We start from the raw sequence: 16,572 nt of genomic DNA on the forward strand, positions 1-16,572 counted from the left end.
GGCCCCTCCAAAGGGTCACCAGATAAATCTGAGGGGTCGTGAGATGATTAATGGGAGAGGAAAGAAGAAAAAACAAAGTTCTGATACACAAATCTGTTTTCAGTTTTTGGACTTTTGCTCTAGTCTTTGATTTTTGCTGAAATATTGGATCATTTGAACATTTATTGAAATGATAGCATGTGAGAAGTTTAGAGGGGAAAATCACTATTTGGTGGAGCTGTTAACAACTCATAGACATGTGAAATGTGACCCCGACTACACACTGCTTTTTGTTGCGTTCCCAAATGCCACAACTGTCCTGGTCAAATTTTAAGAGCTCTGCTGGACAACAACAGCAGCAGGTTGTATTATAGTGGAGACCAACGAAGAAGAAGAGCAGCCTGAACGTCTAAATATGGATTTTCAACCATAGTAGTAGCTGGAGAGAAGTCGTGCCTCTGCTTCAGCACTCACAAAAACATAACATGTCACTCTGTAGCACCTTGTAGAAACTAATCAGTAATTGGTACTGCTGTTCTGTTATCTGTCTTTGTGTGTGTGTGTGCAGGTATGTGGGGAATCTGTCTCGGGACGTGACAGAAGCCCTCATCTTGGAGTTGTTTGGCCAGATTGGACCCTGCAAGAGCTGTAAAATGATAGTAGATGTGAGTTCATTAGTCATCTTCTTCACTCAGTGTTGCTGTTGCACTCTTACTTGAGCAAGTACTTTGGCCACAACATGCCTCTTTGGCAGTAAAATGTAATCAACTATTGTACAACAGTGTTCTTCCTGAGAATTCATAGATCAACACCTTGCTCTCTGAAATATTGGATCATTTGAACATTTATTAAAATTAAACCATGTGAGAAGTTTAGAGGGAAAAATCACTATTTGGTGGAGCTGTTAACAACTCATAGACATCTGAAATGTGACCCGACTACACACTGCTTTTTGTAAGACGTCAAAAGCCAAAAAGGTTGGAAATTACTGGTTTCATCTTTAACAATGTGCTGTATTTTAAAAGCTTGTTATATTATCCATTGTGTCAAATCTTCATCTGAAAAGCAACTAAAGCGGTCAAATAAATATAGTGGAGTAGAAAGTACAATATTTCCCTCTGAAATGTAGTGGAGTGGAAGTATAAAGTAGCATAAAATGGGAATACTCAAGTAAAGTGCAAGTACCTCACATTCGAGTAAATGTACTTAGTCACTTCCCATCACTGTATATGTGGTTTATTAAATGTGATGTATTGTAATTTCCAGCTGTCAGTGTTTTGCAATAAGATTGCCCAGAAATTGCCTTTGGCTGAACTATTGCGCATGCGTGTCGGCCCCGGTCGCTCCGCCATCTTTGTCGGCTGCCCATTGTTCACTCTGGAGCTAACAGCGGTGGCAAATCACTTCATACTGCGCAATAAAATAACTTGACAGTGTCACCGGCAGCTGCCCGCGACAGTCGTGGATTTGCTCTCAGGGTTGCGACTTGTTCTCGGCCAGCAAGTTAAGCAGAATGGACGATGACCAGCCCAAAACCTTGTAAGTGTGTGTCTGCGTTACCGCTAGCTTGTATTTCGTCACATAACGGCAGCTCCTTAACGTTACTTCAATTACAAAAACGCTTCTTTCTCTGCTGTGAGGACGGTTGATACAAAAAAACTGCGCTAGAAAACAGTCATTTACATTGCGTGTTTATGCAGGCTTTCTGTAAACTAAACGTAACACGACCTGGATAAAAGTAAAGACATGTTTTCAGTCGTAATAATCTTAACTACTGGTTAAATCAACCGAGCGGCGCTAACGTTAGCTCGCTAATTCCAGAAAAATCTCAACATCTACGCGTCGTTTCCCAAAGACGAAACATTACTAAAACACTTGTTTTTGTGTGTTTTGTGTATGCCGAGTGAAACAGAGAAGTCAAATGTATCAGCCACGTTTCTACTCCGCCAGTATGTTTGACGACAAACAGGAGAAAAAACAGTCGAAAAATGAAATTACCGTTTTTTTCAATGGAGTTTGGTTTGCCGTTACCTCCATAACGCTCCTTCTGAGAAAAGCATGTATATTGGGGGGCGAGAAAAATCATTAGGCCTATGTATGTACAGATTTTTTTTTAAGTTTTATTAGCAGCAACCTCCTTAAATATGAACAGAACTTAAAGCTACTGCAAATGTTGAAAATAGGTTATCTTTATTACCTGGGTAAGATTAGCTGGATGCTATTTAAAGCCACCAGTAAGGTAAAACAAGGTCAGTAGCTGAGATTTCAACAATGTTTCCTATGCCTAGCTACACTCTTTATGTTGTGGCTGAAGAGCTGACTAATAAATGCAGAGTACAGGATCAATGGGGATCAGCAGCCCTCAGATTTCATTGTCTTGAGACTTTGCATTTAGTTGGATCCCAAAGGTGGACCCCCTGCTGGCTTTATCCCAAATCCTGACCACTTCTGACATGAAATCTGCAAGTTGCCTGGTTCAAGTATCTGGGTTATTCAGTGGTGGAAGAAGCATTCAGATCCTTTACTTAAGTAAAAGTACAAACACAGCAATGTAAAAATACTCCATTACTAGTAAAAATTCTACTTAAAGTGAAAGTACATAAGTATTAGCAGCAAAATGTAGTTAAAGTATTGTAGTAAAAGTAATTGTTTGGTCCCTCTGACTGATATATTATTATTTATGACAAGCAGCATGTTACTGTTGTAGCTGCTGGAGGTGGAGCTGGTTTGAACTACTTAATATACAGTTAGCTAGTTTAGTCCAGTGATTCCCAACCTAGAGGTCGGGCCCCTCCCAATGGTCATCAGATAAATCTGAGAGGTCATGAGATGATTAACAGGAGAGAAAAGAAGAAACAAACAAAATTCTGATACATGAATCTGTTTCCAGTTTTTGGACTGTTTCTCTAATATATTAATATTTTTGGTGCAATATTGGATCATTTGAACGTTTTTTGAAATGAAAGCATGTGAGAAGTTTAGAGGGAAAAATCACTATTTGGTGGAGCTGTTAACAACTCATAGACATCTAAAATGTGACCCCGACTACACACTGCTTTTTGTTGCGTTCCCAAATGCCACTGGTCAAATTTTAACAGCACTGCTGGACAACAACAGCAGCAGGTTGTATTATGGCGGAGACCAACGAAGAAGAAGAGCAGCCTGAACGTCTAAATATGGATTTTCAACCATAGTAGCTGGAGAGAAGTCTTGCCTCTGCTTCAGCACTCACAAAAACACAACATGTCACTCTGTAGCACCTTGTAGAAACTAATCAGTAATTGGTACTGCTGTTCTGTTATCTGTCTATGTGTGTGTGTGTGTGTGTGTGCAGGTATGTGGGGAATCTGTCTCGGGACGTGACAGAAGCCCTCATCTTGGAGTTGTTTGGCCAGATTGGACCCTGCAAGAGCTGTAAAATGATAGTAGATGTGAGTTCATTAGTCATCTTCTTCACTCAGTGTTGCTGTTGCACTCTTACTTGAGCAAATACTTTGGCCACAGCATGCCTCTTTGGCAGTAAAATGTAATCAACTATTGTACAACAGTGTTCTTCCTGAGAATTCATAGATCAACACCTTGCTCTTCTCTCCTGTTATCTGCCGGTTGCACCAGCTGTTCACAAGTTTAAACTTGGCCTCGTTATAACTGTTTATTCTAGGTCAAGTGGAAATTTACACATCGTTAAATTAAAACCGGTCACACCACACAAACTAGTTCTTCTGTAGTGATTAATTGTTGCTAAATATTTACACAAATTAACCAACAAAACTATTGTTAACTTGCTAATTTATGACCCGTTTAGACTGAAGAGTAAAAGAGATGATATAGAATATCGGTCAACATATCTGATCTGACACTACGTTTCACAGAAAGACACAATATACCTCAAATTATTAAACATTATGCCAATAACATCACATTCAATGCCCAAATAACATTGGTTAGTTACTTAATCAGATATTTCCTTTTGACCGTGAACTGCATAAATAAAACTAGCTCTAAAACACACATATTTCTTCAGGTATGCAGATATAAATAAACTAACACCTACATTCACAAAGGATTAACAGTTAAGTTTATCTTTTGCCCCCCAAGACTGTTATTTTTTGGAAGTTATGTTACATTTTGTGCTGTTACATAGTTGGTTGTCTTTTGTTGGACAGCTCTACAGATGTTTTCCTAGCAACTGATTTACACATTACCAAAGTGTTTACTAGATGAGACATTTCTTAATTTTTAATGGTGCAACCTGATTTAATAAATCACCAGTTTGAAAATAGTTAGTAGTTACTAAGAACTAGGGCTGCCGCCAACGATTGTTCTCATGATCGACTAATCTGCTGATTATTTACCCGATTATTCAGCAGCAAAAACAGCAAAAAATTGTCCATCACAATGTCTTAAAGCACATGTTGACGTCCTGTTTTGTCCAACGAACAGTCAGAAACCCTAAAATATTAAATTTACTCTAATGACAGTATCAAGAAAAGCATCAAATTCTCACATTTGAGAAGCTGGACTCATCTGTTTTTAATGATTTTGCTTGATTGGTTATCAAAATAGTTGCCAATTAACTTGCCTAATCTGGCTAATCGTTGCAGCTCTATTAAGGATTTAAAAAGGACTTTACGCACAAACTTAGTGATGGATTTACGAACAGCTGCTGCAACCCAGTCCAGGTCTAGTCGCTTACTCACCTCTTCTGATGTTCATCCTGTTGATTCACCGCTAATTTTGTCCAATAGTATCATGACCTCCCATTTTTATTAATGCTAAATGATGACATCATTACATTTACCAAGGCCTGGGGGAAGAAACTTTTTAACCGCCACATTGACTTAACACTTGTGTTTCTTGTCCACTTCAGACAGCAGGTCATGACCCGTACTGCTTTGTGGAGTTCTATGAGCATAGACATGCCACTGCCACAATTGCAGCCATGAATGGTCGGAAAATACTGGGTAAGGTAAGCTATCATATCTCCTGGGTGAGTCAACTTAGGGCAAGGCTGGGTGGGCAGGGTCGAAATGAAAACAGCTGGAAAAACTTGAATCTTGTTAAAACCTTATCTTACTGCCCTTTTCCTGCTCCTGCTCCACTTCACTTAATTTGTTTTATTCCCCTGTGCACATTTTTCATCTGTGCACAATTTAAAATGACCGGGTGGGAACGCCAGACACTGATCTTTGTAATCTTACTGCTGGGAAGTATAAGAATGCTAAAAGCAAAATGTCTTTAAGTGTTAGGTTATCGCTTTGTAATTGTTTTCCTCGTTTCGTGCTGTGGTATTAACACAAATCAGTATATAGAACATGGAGTCATTGCCATGTATTCAAAACACGAAAGCCGTAATGGTAACCGAAGTAATCAGTCTATAAATTACTAGATTGGTGTAGCAAAGTCTGCCGCTTGATGGGTTTTTCCCTTTCAGGTTAAAGAGGCTAAAAGATTGTGAAAATGTATTTTTTCCTTTTTCATATTACTCAGGGAAAAAAAGCAAAGTCAGTGTAGGACTCCTCATGAGAGCATTCGGACTGATGCAGATTATTAAATGTAATATGATTTGTAATTTAGACCAGTGCTTCAGTTTGGCGTCGCCACAGAAGCTATGAAAACGTCAAAAGTATTGATTGTTGTAATATCACAATAGTCTCACAATATCGGATTAGTTTGTGCTCTAATGTAGATCAAATGTTTAAACGTTTTCTGTACTGCGTTCTCTCCTTTTTTAAAATATAAAAATCAATCCATCAGAGTTCAGTAGGGTTGCAACTAATGATTATTATTATTATTTTCCTCATTAATAGATTGTTTGGTCCATAAAATGTCAGAAAACATTGAAAAAGCCAAAGTTACATACATACAGAAATATTCAAGTATCTTATTTTATCTAACAAACAGTCTAAATACATTGGAGCATCTGGAGTCACTTTTTGGCATTTTTACTTTAAAAAAAACACAACAAAAACTATTAGTTTGTAATCAAAATAGTTGCAGATTAATCTTTTTATGATCAAGTTTTCTATTATTCAGCCAATTTATTTTTAATTTCAGACCATTTTGACCGGTTAGGTTTTGAAATCATTGTAAAAAAAAAAAAACCTCAATTATTTGACTTTCCATCGGCCAGATGTGGTTTTCATAGTGCACACAGTTTCAACAAACACACAAATATCATAAACTTTACATGCAGGATTTTAATAAAGGTAACTGACAAGTCGGTGTGAATTACATTGTGCATTTGCAGGTGTAAATAAAATGCTGTTTGGGTTTGTTTTTGTTTTTTTTGTCACTTCATGCTCCATGCTGTCTCTGTTTTCTAATGAAGATTTTCCTAATAGTGAGTTTCCATCTGTGTATGAATGACTTTAATGTGGCCCTGCTGTGTAATCATGCTACATGTTAACGTTCTTTGATCTACTTTTTTAATTAATGCTCTTCTGTCCCCCCCCCCTCCCCTCCGTCTTTACTTGCTGTGTTCTTTTGCAAAGTTATTTCCACATAGAATCCACATAAGAGCAACTTCCAGAAAAATACATTCAGTTGAAAATATTTTATCCTCAACAGGTATTGAAGGACCATTTGAGGAGTATAACAAGTTCGTAAAAATCACTTGTTTGTAAGTCCCTTGTTATTTGGACCTTACTTCCTACAGTTTTGCTCCAAATTTGTACTAGACTGAGACTGAAATGTTCCTCATTGTGAAGGTGAAATCTTGATATCCCTTTATATTCTCCACTGTATTTTACTGTGTATTAAATGTATGCAAAGGTATGTAAAATTAGATAATAACAATGGATGAATCGATTTGTACTGCTGGCATACAGAGGCCTCCTTATTTAAAAAAAAAAAAAAAAGTTCTCAATCACAAAATGTGACAATAGAAGTAAAACTGGTGTGTGACAAAGACCTCTAATCAAAAGAAAAAAAAGCACCTTCCTCCCTTTTGCAATTGTTCTTCACTTCTCACCTTTTTTTTTTTCCTCTTCCTTGCTCTCTACGTCTGTCTCTCTTGCAGGAGGTCAAGGTCAACTGGGCCACGACGCCAACCAGCCAAAAGAAAGACACAAGCAGTGAGTAGTTTGTCTTAAGTAGTAAAAATAATATCACAAGGCTACATGTTTTTGTTTTTTTTTTTCTTTTCTTTTCTTCTCGGAAAATGTGGTCTCACTAAACACATGCTGCCGTTCTGATTGATTGGATGGAAAATGTTTTGACCATATCTTAATGACTCATAAATGTGACCCATCAGTATCCTAAGAATTGTTTTTATCGTGTTAAATGACTTGTTTTTTATGAACTGTAATGTGAATGTTTGTTTTTTTTAGGTCACTTCCATGTCTTTGTTGGGGATCTAAGTCCTGAAATTACCACAGATGACATAAAAGCAGCTTTTGCTCCATTTGGGAAAATATCGTAAGTGTATCCTCATGATACTTGGAGTGTGCAATTATGGGTTTTTTTTTTGTTTTTTTTATTACTGTCAACAAATCCCATGAAAAGACCAAAACAAACATAGCAAGTCCTTCTCTCGATATTTTGCAAGGTTCCCACTGAAGATGCAAATCTTTAAAAACACGTCTCAAATATATAGATTCATATTTAAATAAATATTTAGTAATTTCCTTAAACAGCTGGGCACTGTAGTTTTAATCAAACATTATTAAAATTAAAGTAAATATGCAGAAGTATTCAGAAGTAGTAGAAGTTATTCATTTTAAATGCCCATTCTTTATCAAAAAGCTTCTAATTGAAGAACAACAGGTATTTAAAATGAATGAACAGGAACTGATTCAGGGAGAAATACAGACACAAATAAACCAAGTAAAGAGGGAACAAAGATAAAGTGGAGCAGCTACTCAAGAACGACGACGTAAGGGAGGTGTGGAGCGGAATAAAGACAATGGTTGGCTTGACCTCACAGCGGGCCGAGTCTGCACAAACAGCAGTTTGCCAATAACTTAAATTGCTTTTTTGCACATTATGAGACTGATAGACCGTCCCAATTCTAGACCAAGGGGGACTGGAAAGATGGTGGCACGCCAATATGTGTAACTTCAGGGGAAGTGTGACGCACCCTCTCTTAGATAAATACTGGGAAACCCACCAGTCCTGATGGAACGGATGGGAATACACGAGGGAAGTGTTGTAAGCAGTTATCCACTGGACTCACAAGTAATTCAGAGGTCATGTAAAACGTCTATAATAATCCCACTACCTAAAAAGACAAATCCCTCTGAATTAAATGATTTTAGACCAGTAGCATTAACTTCAATATGTCCACATCTATGGAGGACAGTCATCTGTCATCGGCAGTCAAACTGGGGTACCACAAGGTTATGTCCTCTCACATTGTGTACCAAATGATATCATCTGGATAATTGTACAATAATAAGATTTGCAGATGCTTTGATAGGCCTTCTAATTGACAGTCAGACCAGTTATAGAGCTGAGATGAACCACTTCTACAACTGTTGACTTTAAACACAAAGAAAACTAAAGAAATTCTCATTAATTTCAGAAGAAACTCCTCTCTGTGCCCTTTAATCATGAACAACATAACCATCGTAAGTGTACAGGAGTATATAAGTACCTGGGCACTGTTATTGATAGCAAACTGACATGGAATGCTAACACCAACGCCGGGGTTGCGAAGGCTTGACGGCGTCTCTACTTTTTAAGGAAACTGTGGAAAGAACTATGCTGACACTGTTTAACAAGACCTTCATTCAGAGTATATTGACCTTTTGTATCCCGTGTTGTGGAGGAGCGTTGTCCATACATAACCAGAACAAACTGGACCGGGTTTGTTAAACTGGGTGGCAAGATAACCGGGGAACAAACGTGCAGTATTACATGACGCACCGGTACACTATGAATTTAACTCACAAGACCATAGCGGACCCACTGCATCCTTTATGGTCTGAATATGCACTTCTACCTTCAGGCTGAAGGTACAGTGTGTCCAGGATTGTGGACTAAAAGAGGCGTCACATCCTTTTTGTCCCATGAAGCATTCAGCTGCTTAACGAGCTTTTGGTCTGAAATTGGCACCTCACGTCTTTTATCCCAAAATAATGCTTTTTATGATGTTTTTTTTACGATGCTTATGTTTTGTTATGTGCTGTGTGCTTGTTTTGTTTGGTTGTTGATATTTTTTTTGATGTCCTCTTGTGCTCTCTGTGCAAAAGCAAATTCCCCTCGGGCCAATAAAAGGTTTCATTCATTTATTCATTCGTCGGGGACTATAATCCACATTTGGTGCTCCAGTGAATATTTATGTCAGCGGGACGATGCATGTCGGATTCGACTGAAAATAAAACCACAGCGCCCATGTTCAGCATAACGAAGGAAAATGTCACCCGGCGCAACGGCGTGTGACTCATTTGTGTGTTTTTTGGACAACATAATGGACGTCTGTGTCTCTGGAATAAGATACATCAGGCTTCGGATACACAGACAATACTCATTAGTAGATGATAACAACTCATTGGTCTTTTCATGGGATTTTTTTTTTGGACAAAAATGAAATGTAGAATATAAAGTAAATGGAGTCAGATCCTAAGATTTAGCATCATTAAAACATACTACCTCCTGTTAAACTCCTCCATGATATAAAACTTAATTAAATAATATCATCAAATGCTTTTTTTTTTCTTGACTAACTGTTGGTCATTTTGTCCACAGTGATTGTCGAGTGGTGAAAGACATGGCCACAGGTAAATCTAAAGGCTATGGCTTTGTCTCCTTCTTCAACAAATGGGTAAGTGTGCCAGTAGTGCACATGTGTGAGAGGACTGAGAAAAACATGAGCAGGTTGTGATTGTTGACTTGTTGAGATTTAGGGGTTTTTTTTTTATATATTTTGGTTTGTGGTGACTCAGGACTTTGTTTGTTTCCTCTGTATGATCAGGATGCAGAGAACGCCATACAGCAGATGGGAGGACAGTGGTTGGGGGGGCGGCAGATCAGGACCAACTGGGCCACAAGGAAGCCTGCTCCTAAAACTACGAATGAAAGTGAGTTCACAGGAAGTGAATTAAAGATTGATTGTTTGTTTTAACAGTCAGTAAATCTAGAAGGGGGGAGATTTTACCTAAATTAGAAACTTCAAAAAAAATTGTCAGGCCTCTTTTCACTGCACATATTTCTGCCTTGTCATAGCAGGAAGTGCAGGAATATTATGAAAAGGGCCCTACAGAGAAATAAAACGTCTTTCTTTACCTTTCGCTCGATCCAGTTTTTTTTATTGTCTAATCAAGTCTCGCTGAAGGAAAAGTTTCATTCTGAAACCTTTGCGAGAGTTGAGTTGTTGCCAAAATCAACTAAGTATTCTGCTGCAGGGCTCTTGCTTAATACCGGTTGTCCCCATTAGTCATTCAGACATAAAATGATGGGAAAGTCCAGGTTGAAAATACCGAAGTTTCCTTTTAACAGTGAAAAGATGCCAAAGTCACATTTATAAAACTGTTCCTTTACGTCATAGTTTTGCTGCAATGTGAAATTATTTTTTATTTCAAATATATTTACAGACAAGTTAAAGTTAAAGGTCAATACTCATGTTTCCTGTTTTATGATTGTTCCCCTCTGTGCATGACAGTCTCACAGGACAAATACACACCTTAAAAGCCAACACATAGTTTCCAAAAACATGAAATGTATGTATTTGATCCTTAATTCATCACCAGACATCTTTTTTTTTGGTCAGTACAGTGCAGCATGTACAGCACAGTAGAGGCAGGCAGTTGTATGTCAAGAGATTAAGATAAATATTCTGAGGACAAAGGGGAACAAACTGAATAAAACCTGCTCTTATCTTTTTCCTTTCAGCAACCAATACCAAGCAGCTATCTTTCGACGAGGTGGTGAACCAGTCCAGCCCCAGCAACTGCACCGTCTACTGCGGAGGCGTCACAGCAGGTCTCACAGGTGAGTCACGGTTTGTCCTCAAGGTTAAACTGCAGTTATAGAAGCATCGCTCACACATTATGTAAATATTAACGCTGGTTCTCTTGTCCGCAGAGCAAATTATGAGACAGACCTTCTCACCTTTCGGCCAAATAATGGAAATCCGTGTTTTCCCAGACAAAGGCTACTCGTTTGTGAGGTAAGATGACTGAAATTGACCATTTATTTGATGCCGTAAAGGCTTAATTGTCACAAATGTCTAAGCTTTTCTTCTGTCTTCAGGTTCAACTCTCATGAGGCAGCAGCTCATGCCATCGTTTCTGTCAATGGCACATCCATAGAGGGCTATGTCGTTAAGTGTTACTGGGGCAAAGAAACAACAGACATGGTCAGCCCCATACAGCAGGTACAGATGCCACAGGTATGTACCAGGATTATCAGCAGTGCAGCTGCAGTGTCTCTTCATTCGACTGCGAGATCCTAACTCTGCTGCTGCTGCTGCTGCACGCTGCAGGTGCAACGTGATATTCTGCCTCTTAAAATATGATTGTGTGTGTCAGCAGAACACGGTGAGCTTCGCAGCGCAGCCCTACAGCCAGTGGGGTCAGTGGTACAGCAACACGCAGCAGATTGGTCAGTACGTGCCCAATGGATGGCAGATGCCGAGCTATGGAGTCTATGGACAGACCTGGGATCAGCAGGGCTACAAGTGAGTGTGAACGTGACGTCATGTTTCTCAGTTTGCTTATCAGACATGTGAAATACTTCTATTGGACGTCCTTTCTTGAAAATGTAGGTATTTTTCATGCAACTATCAGTTTCTTTCCCCCTCTCTTAACCTATTTATCCTTTGCTCCCCCACTTTTAATTTAAATCTTCTATCCAGATAAAATCCAGATGCTATTTAAGACACTTTCATTCACATGTAGCCACATATATGTGTAATAAAGATGTACGAGTGTCTGCATCAGCCAATTAAAGCTCAAACTAATACTTCAACTGACAGGACAACTGAAGCAGGATGTGGAAAGATGAGAGCAACTGATGTTATAACAACATAAAGCATGTCTTCATCAGAGTACTCGTTATGTCGAAATATTAGTCGCTGCAGCTTATTATTACTGTTTGCTCCACATCTCAGATTTCCACATCCTGCCACGTATGTGTCTCCGTTGGCCGGATCTCAAATCTGATTTCAAGTCACATTGATGAATCATATTTATGAACTACAAGCAAAACAAAATCTGTATCGTCCTCATGGCTTCTCGTTAATGTCGCTCCCTCACACACACACACACACGGATTGTTCAGCGGTTCCACGGATCAGGAATCAGATAAAAGTTTCTGCAGCTCAGCACGGCCTCCGTATGAGCTGCTGGAGCTGCAATTTCCTGTCACTTTTTAATGAGACAGGAGGGATCAACGGCAGCTACCGTTATCACACGGGACAGATCCTGTAGAGGGTTTTTCCACAGATTGCTGTAGTGACACTTTTGAGGAGTAAAGATTCATCTTGTGGAGACATTTACATTTTGTCCTTGGGCGTTTTTATCCAGAGCGACTTACAAGTGAGGAAGGACAATCAAGCTTTAGAGGACAGTCAGTCAGAAGAGCTGTAGTGCAAATTCTCAAGTAGCTGGCCAGGTAGAAGTGCAATGAGGGAGCGCTAGATAGAAGGCTTTTGGAACAACTGGAAGTGCATAAGAAATACCATAAACAACAAGAAAGTAGTGCAACAATCAACAAAGTGCTAAAAGGTTAAAGGGGCTCAAGTGTCACAGAAGAGTTTTTGAGACGGATGCATTTACACCTTTACATCATCTGGCTTGAATGTGTCTCAAATCTCCTCCAGATGGAGCTTTAACAGTTCAGTTAATCAGTCTCAATGCATCATGGATGTATTTAAACATTTCTTTTTGTTTAAATCTTATTAGTTATCCACTCCAGGACGTGTAAATGTAAATGCTTTGCTCTGCTTCGTCTCTTAGTCTGACTCCACTCGTGTAACTGTATCGTCTCTGCCTGATGTTTTCAGTCATCTACATGCTGGAGCCGGATGGACAGGCGTGGGCGCCGTGAGCAACGGAGGCATGGTGGAGCCCGGACAGGGCGTCAACGGGACGGTGCTAACCAACCAGGCTGGCATGGGCACCGCCGGCTACCACACCCACTGATCACTGGCCGCACTGTAGCCCTCTCTAAGCCTCTGAGGCCACAAGGATGACACTGCTGGAGAAAGGAGTGCATCATATGCGCTCTCTCTGTCAACACACAAAAATTATACTCTTGTTAGGGAGGCTGGTTTGCCATTTGATCAATCATACCAGCCCATAACCTCACCCACTGCCCAAATCTGCAAGTGTAAAGAAAACAGTCCACTCCAGAACACTTAAACACTGTTAGAACAGCTACTGCTAATGCACCTTTCATTCCTGGGCCCATTTTTATTATTTGGTGTATTTTTCTAAAGCCTGCAGATAACTGGCCAAATGTAAATTATATGACGTGTCAAGATATTTCTAGCACAGCTACAGTTTAGTTTAAAAGGAAGAAACGGTCGACTAATTAAATATATATAATAAAAACACCGGGTTTTGTTTTTCAGCCCCTCAGAGCCAAAGAGGAAGGGCAGACTTTTATACCAATAATCAACAAGTCACACAGGAAGAAGAGGCTTCCAACTCTGCCTCTGAAAGTACTCAATAGTCCATAGTCATGCGTTGCGTGTATTGAGTAAGGGGCGCGCAAATTTTTTTTTTTTTTTTTTTATATTTTCCTCCCATTATTCTGTCCACCTATTACTTAAAGTGAAATACGAGTCCAAGAAAGTTCTCAGGGTGTTGTCAAAGTCATTCTGTGAAATGTAGGAAAACACTGAGTACAAGTAGGCAGGTTGAGGGAAAGCGGGAAACCCACAAAACAACAACAACAACAACAACAAGTACATTTTTGAGCGCTCCTTCACTAATCTCACAGAACGGACTGAACAGACGGAGAACTCCAGTCTGTTGGATCAGAAATGTGTGTGCTTAACGTGTGTGCATGAACTGATGCTTTTACACACAAGACTGTCCAGATCATCTTCCCCTTAAACAGAAAGGACTACGCCAATATTTCTTTTTTTTCTTTCTTTTTTTTTTTTTTGCTACAGATAAAATAGACAAAGTGTCATTTTCTTTTTTCTTTTTTTGTTTTGAGCAACTTTAAAAATGCTGACATTGTATAAAGAGCTTTTTTGCCTTTTTTTTTTTTTTTTTTTTGTGTTTCATTTCGGGACTGTCTTATAAAGAAATGTTGCAGTGACACCATAGAATCATGTGACATGTGAGATCTTTTATGTTTGTTTATAAAAACATTAAGTGGCTGTCAACTGTCAACTTTATTTTTTAAATTAGATTTTCAATATCTCAAATAAAAACCAATTGCAGGGATTACTGCCACTCTTATCTTACTTACAGGCAGACAAATATTGCACAATTACTTAAAGTTATCTTTTCACAAAAAAATTGAAATACTAGGTTTTTTTTTTTTTTTTTTTATGTTTTTTGCATTCCACTTTCTTTTGTAATTTCATTTGGAAGTCTGTTTTATGTAAATAACCAAACAGTCTGTTCACTTGTTCTGAATCTGTATAAAGACGACATGTTAATTAAGGAAGCGTGTTCGCCTCTGGTTGGGGGAAATGGATTCAAGAAAAGAAAAAAAACAGCTGTTTGACGGTAGCATCCCTGTCCAGTGCTGGTCCATGTACAGTAGAGACAGTGCATCATTTTATTCTTCCAGAAGCAGCGTTGCTATGCAATGCAAAATTATTTAGATCTACAAGTAATTCATGATTTAAGTTATTCTGTTTTAAACCTAAATAATTGTTTTTACTGATAAAGGAAAAACAACCTCATAAGGATAAAATTTTTGCACTGTGGCCACCATCATTTTAATATAGTTGAAAAATCCATTGTGTTGCCTTATTATCAGCGAGTTACTTTTTTTTTTTTTTTTTTTTTTTTAATTTAACCAAAAATCATCAAAGAGTAGGCGGTGCCTAAGAATGTTTTCAACCTATGTTTTGGCAAGGGAAGTTCTGTTGATGCTTCAGTAACATGGTTTGTGTTTTTGCTTTGTCCCATTAAAATGCTGATGCTTAAAACGGCTCACATTTACACTGTTTGCATCTTTAAAACCATTTAAAACATGCAGCACAGAGAATGGAGGATTTAACAAAACATACAGAAATGTCTTCATTCTTCTGTCCTCTTCCTGCTGTCTTAAAGTTGCTGAGTCACATATCATTTCCAATATTAAAGTAGAGGCCTACAATGCATACAATAAATGTTTTCATTGTAGATTTATTTGCCAATTTTTTTTTTCTGAATTCAACGATTTAGTGAAAAAATGTCAAAAGTTTATGAAGGCCAAGGTGACGTCCTAAAGATGCTCTGACCAACAGTCCAAAATCAAAACGCATTCAGTTCAGAGAAACTGAACCAAAGAATGTTTATTTTTTGTGAATTAAATGATTAATAGATTATTTAGTACAATGCACAATTACTCGACTACGCAATAAGTGGACAAGAAAACACCTGCGTCATTAAATGCAGGGCTGCAGCGACCAATGTTATGCATTAGACGTGTTTAAATTTTGACTACAAAATGTATGATTCAGTATTTGTCCACTAGAATTTAATTCCTGGCAGTGTGGAGTGGGCTTTGAAGCAGCATTTACACCTTCAATGTTAGGATATAAAACTGTAATGCTATTTTATGGGGCTGTAATTTCCTAGAAAATGTCCTGGACAATTATTAAACTTAAACTTATTAAACTACAAGAAAAAATGCCCAAAATTAGCTTGTTTCTAGTATCTTAAATGTGGAGATGTCCTGCTTTTTTTGTTATGTCATTATAAATTTAAATTGACTATTTTCTGACATTTTATATACAATTAACAAAACATTTGATAGATCAATCTGCCATGAAAATACAGGGGTTGCAGCCTCAGTTAACAGCGCTGGGTTACTAACGGGAGAGTTGGTAACTTCTCTGCGGCCCCCAAACCTTCAGGGGGCCAGAAGGCTCCTGGGTGGTACTAGTAGGTCACAAATAGTTTGTGGTTATTTAAGTTTTTTTGTACCAATATAAAATGAAGGGCCTTAAGGTGAGGGCCCATCTTGTAGAAGGTCTCTATGTTAAAAATCCAGCTCTGGTCTTTATTGTTTCAGGTGGGTTTTACTAAATACACCGAAAAACCACAGCTCATTCTTGTCCTAGGGGCCTCGGCGGGTTAATGTGGCCTGTTGTTGAAAACTAATCTTAAACTATTTAGATAATCAGATAATAGTTACGGCATTTTAGAAAAAAAAAAATTACAATCATTTGCTGGTTGCAGCTTCTCCAATGAGAGTATTTACTTTTCTGACATTTTATAGACTTATTAAAACGTCAATAAAAACATTATTTGTAACATCAATCGTTATTTGCATCCCTAAAACTTACAGAAAATATAACTGAACATTTGACTGAATGAATGTAGAAAAAAATGGAGATGGAAAAGTTAAAAAAAAAAAAATACAAAATGTTGGTGTCAGAATTGGGGGATGTGGTAGTATTTCTAAAATCCTGGCTATGTCCCTGATTATATAGATAGATAGATAGATAGATAGATAGATAGATAGATAGATAGATAG

At 38.3% G+C, this 16,572-nt stretch overlaps 1 protein-coding gene across 5 annotated transcripts; it reads left to right on the forward strand.

Annotated features, from left to right (window-relative positions):
• Positions 1–525: 525 nt before the first annotated feature.
• Positions 526–15,050, forward strand: LOC122968369 (nucleolysin TIA-1-like). 5 transcript variants are annotated; one of them, XM_044333537.1, is made up of 12 exons: positions 1,320–1,518; positions 3,314–3,410; positions 4,850–4,948; positions 7,001–7,055; positions 7,311–7,398; positions 9,670–9,745; positions 9,896–10,001; positions 10,813–10,911; positions 11,005–11,089; positions 11,173–11,311; positions 11,451–11,599; positions 12,926–15,050. In XM_044333537.1, the coding sequence occupies exons 1-12, from the start codon at positions 1,493–1,495 to the stop codon at positions 13,062–13,064; spliced, it is 1,158 nt and encodes a 385-aa protein (XP_044189472.1). In that variant the 5' UTR covers positions 1,320–1,492; the 3' UTR covers positions 13,065–15,050. The 5 variants fall into 5 exon arrangements, with proteins under 5 accessions (XP_044189474.1, XP_044189476.1, XP_044189472.1 ...); XM_044333538.1 differs by having other exon boundaries at positions 11,454–11,599; XM_044333539.1 differs by lacking the exons at positions 1,320–1,518; positions 3,314–3,410 and adding an exon at positions 526–644.
• Positions 15,051–16,572: the final 1,522 nt, after the last annotated feature.

Source organism: Thunnus albacares, chromosome 18 (genome assembly GCF_914725855.1).
Source record: "Thunnus albacares chromosome 18, fThuAlb1.1, whole genome shotgun sequence".
NCBI lineage: Eukaryota > Metazoa > Chordata > Actinopteri > Scombriformes > Scombridae > Thunnus > Thunnus albacares.

What these genes read in the sequence shown, in the direction of transcription:
- LOC122968369 (XM_044333537.1), top strand. Translation starts at nt 1,493, where the DNA reads ATGGACGATGACCAGCCCAAAACCTT. An exon ending in GTCGGAAAATACTGGGTAAG is followed by an intron (nt 4,949 to 7,000) that starts GTAAGCTATCAT and finishes TCTCTCTTGCAG; the next exon opens with GAGGTCAAGGTCAACTGGGC. An exon ending in GCTCCATTTGGGAAAATATC is followed by an intron (nt 7,399 to 9,669) that starts GTAAGTGTATCC and finishes TTTTGTCCACAG; the next exon opens with TGATTGTCGAGTGGTGAAAG.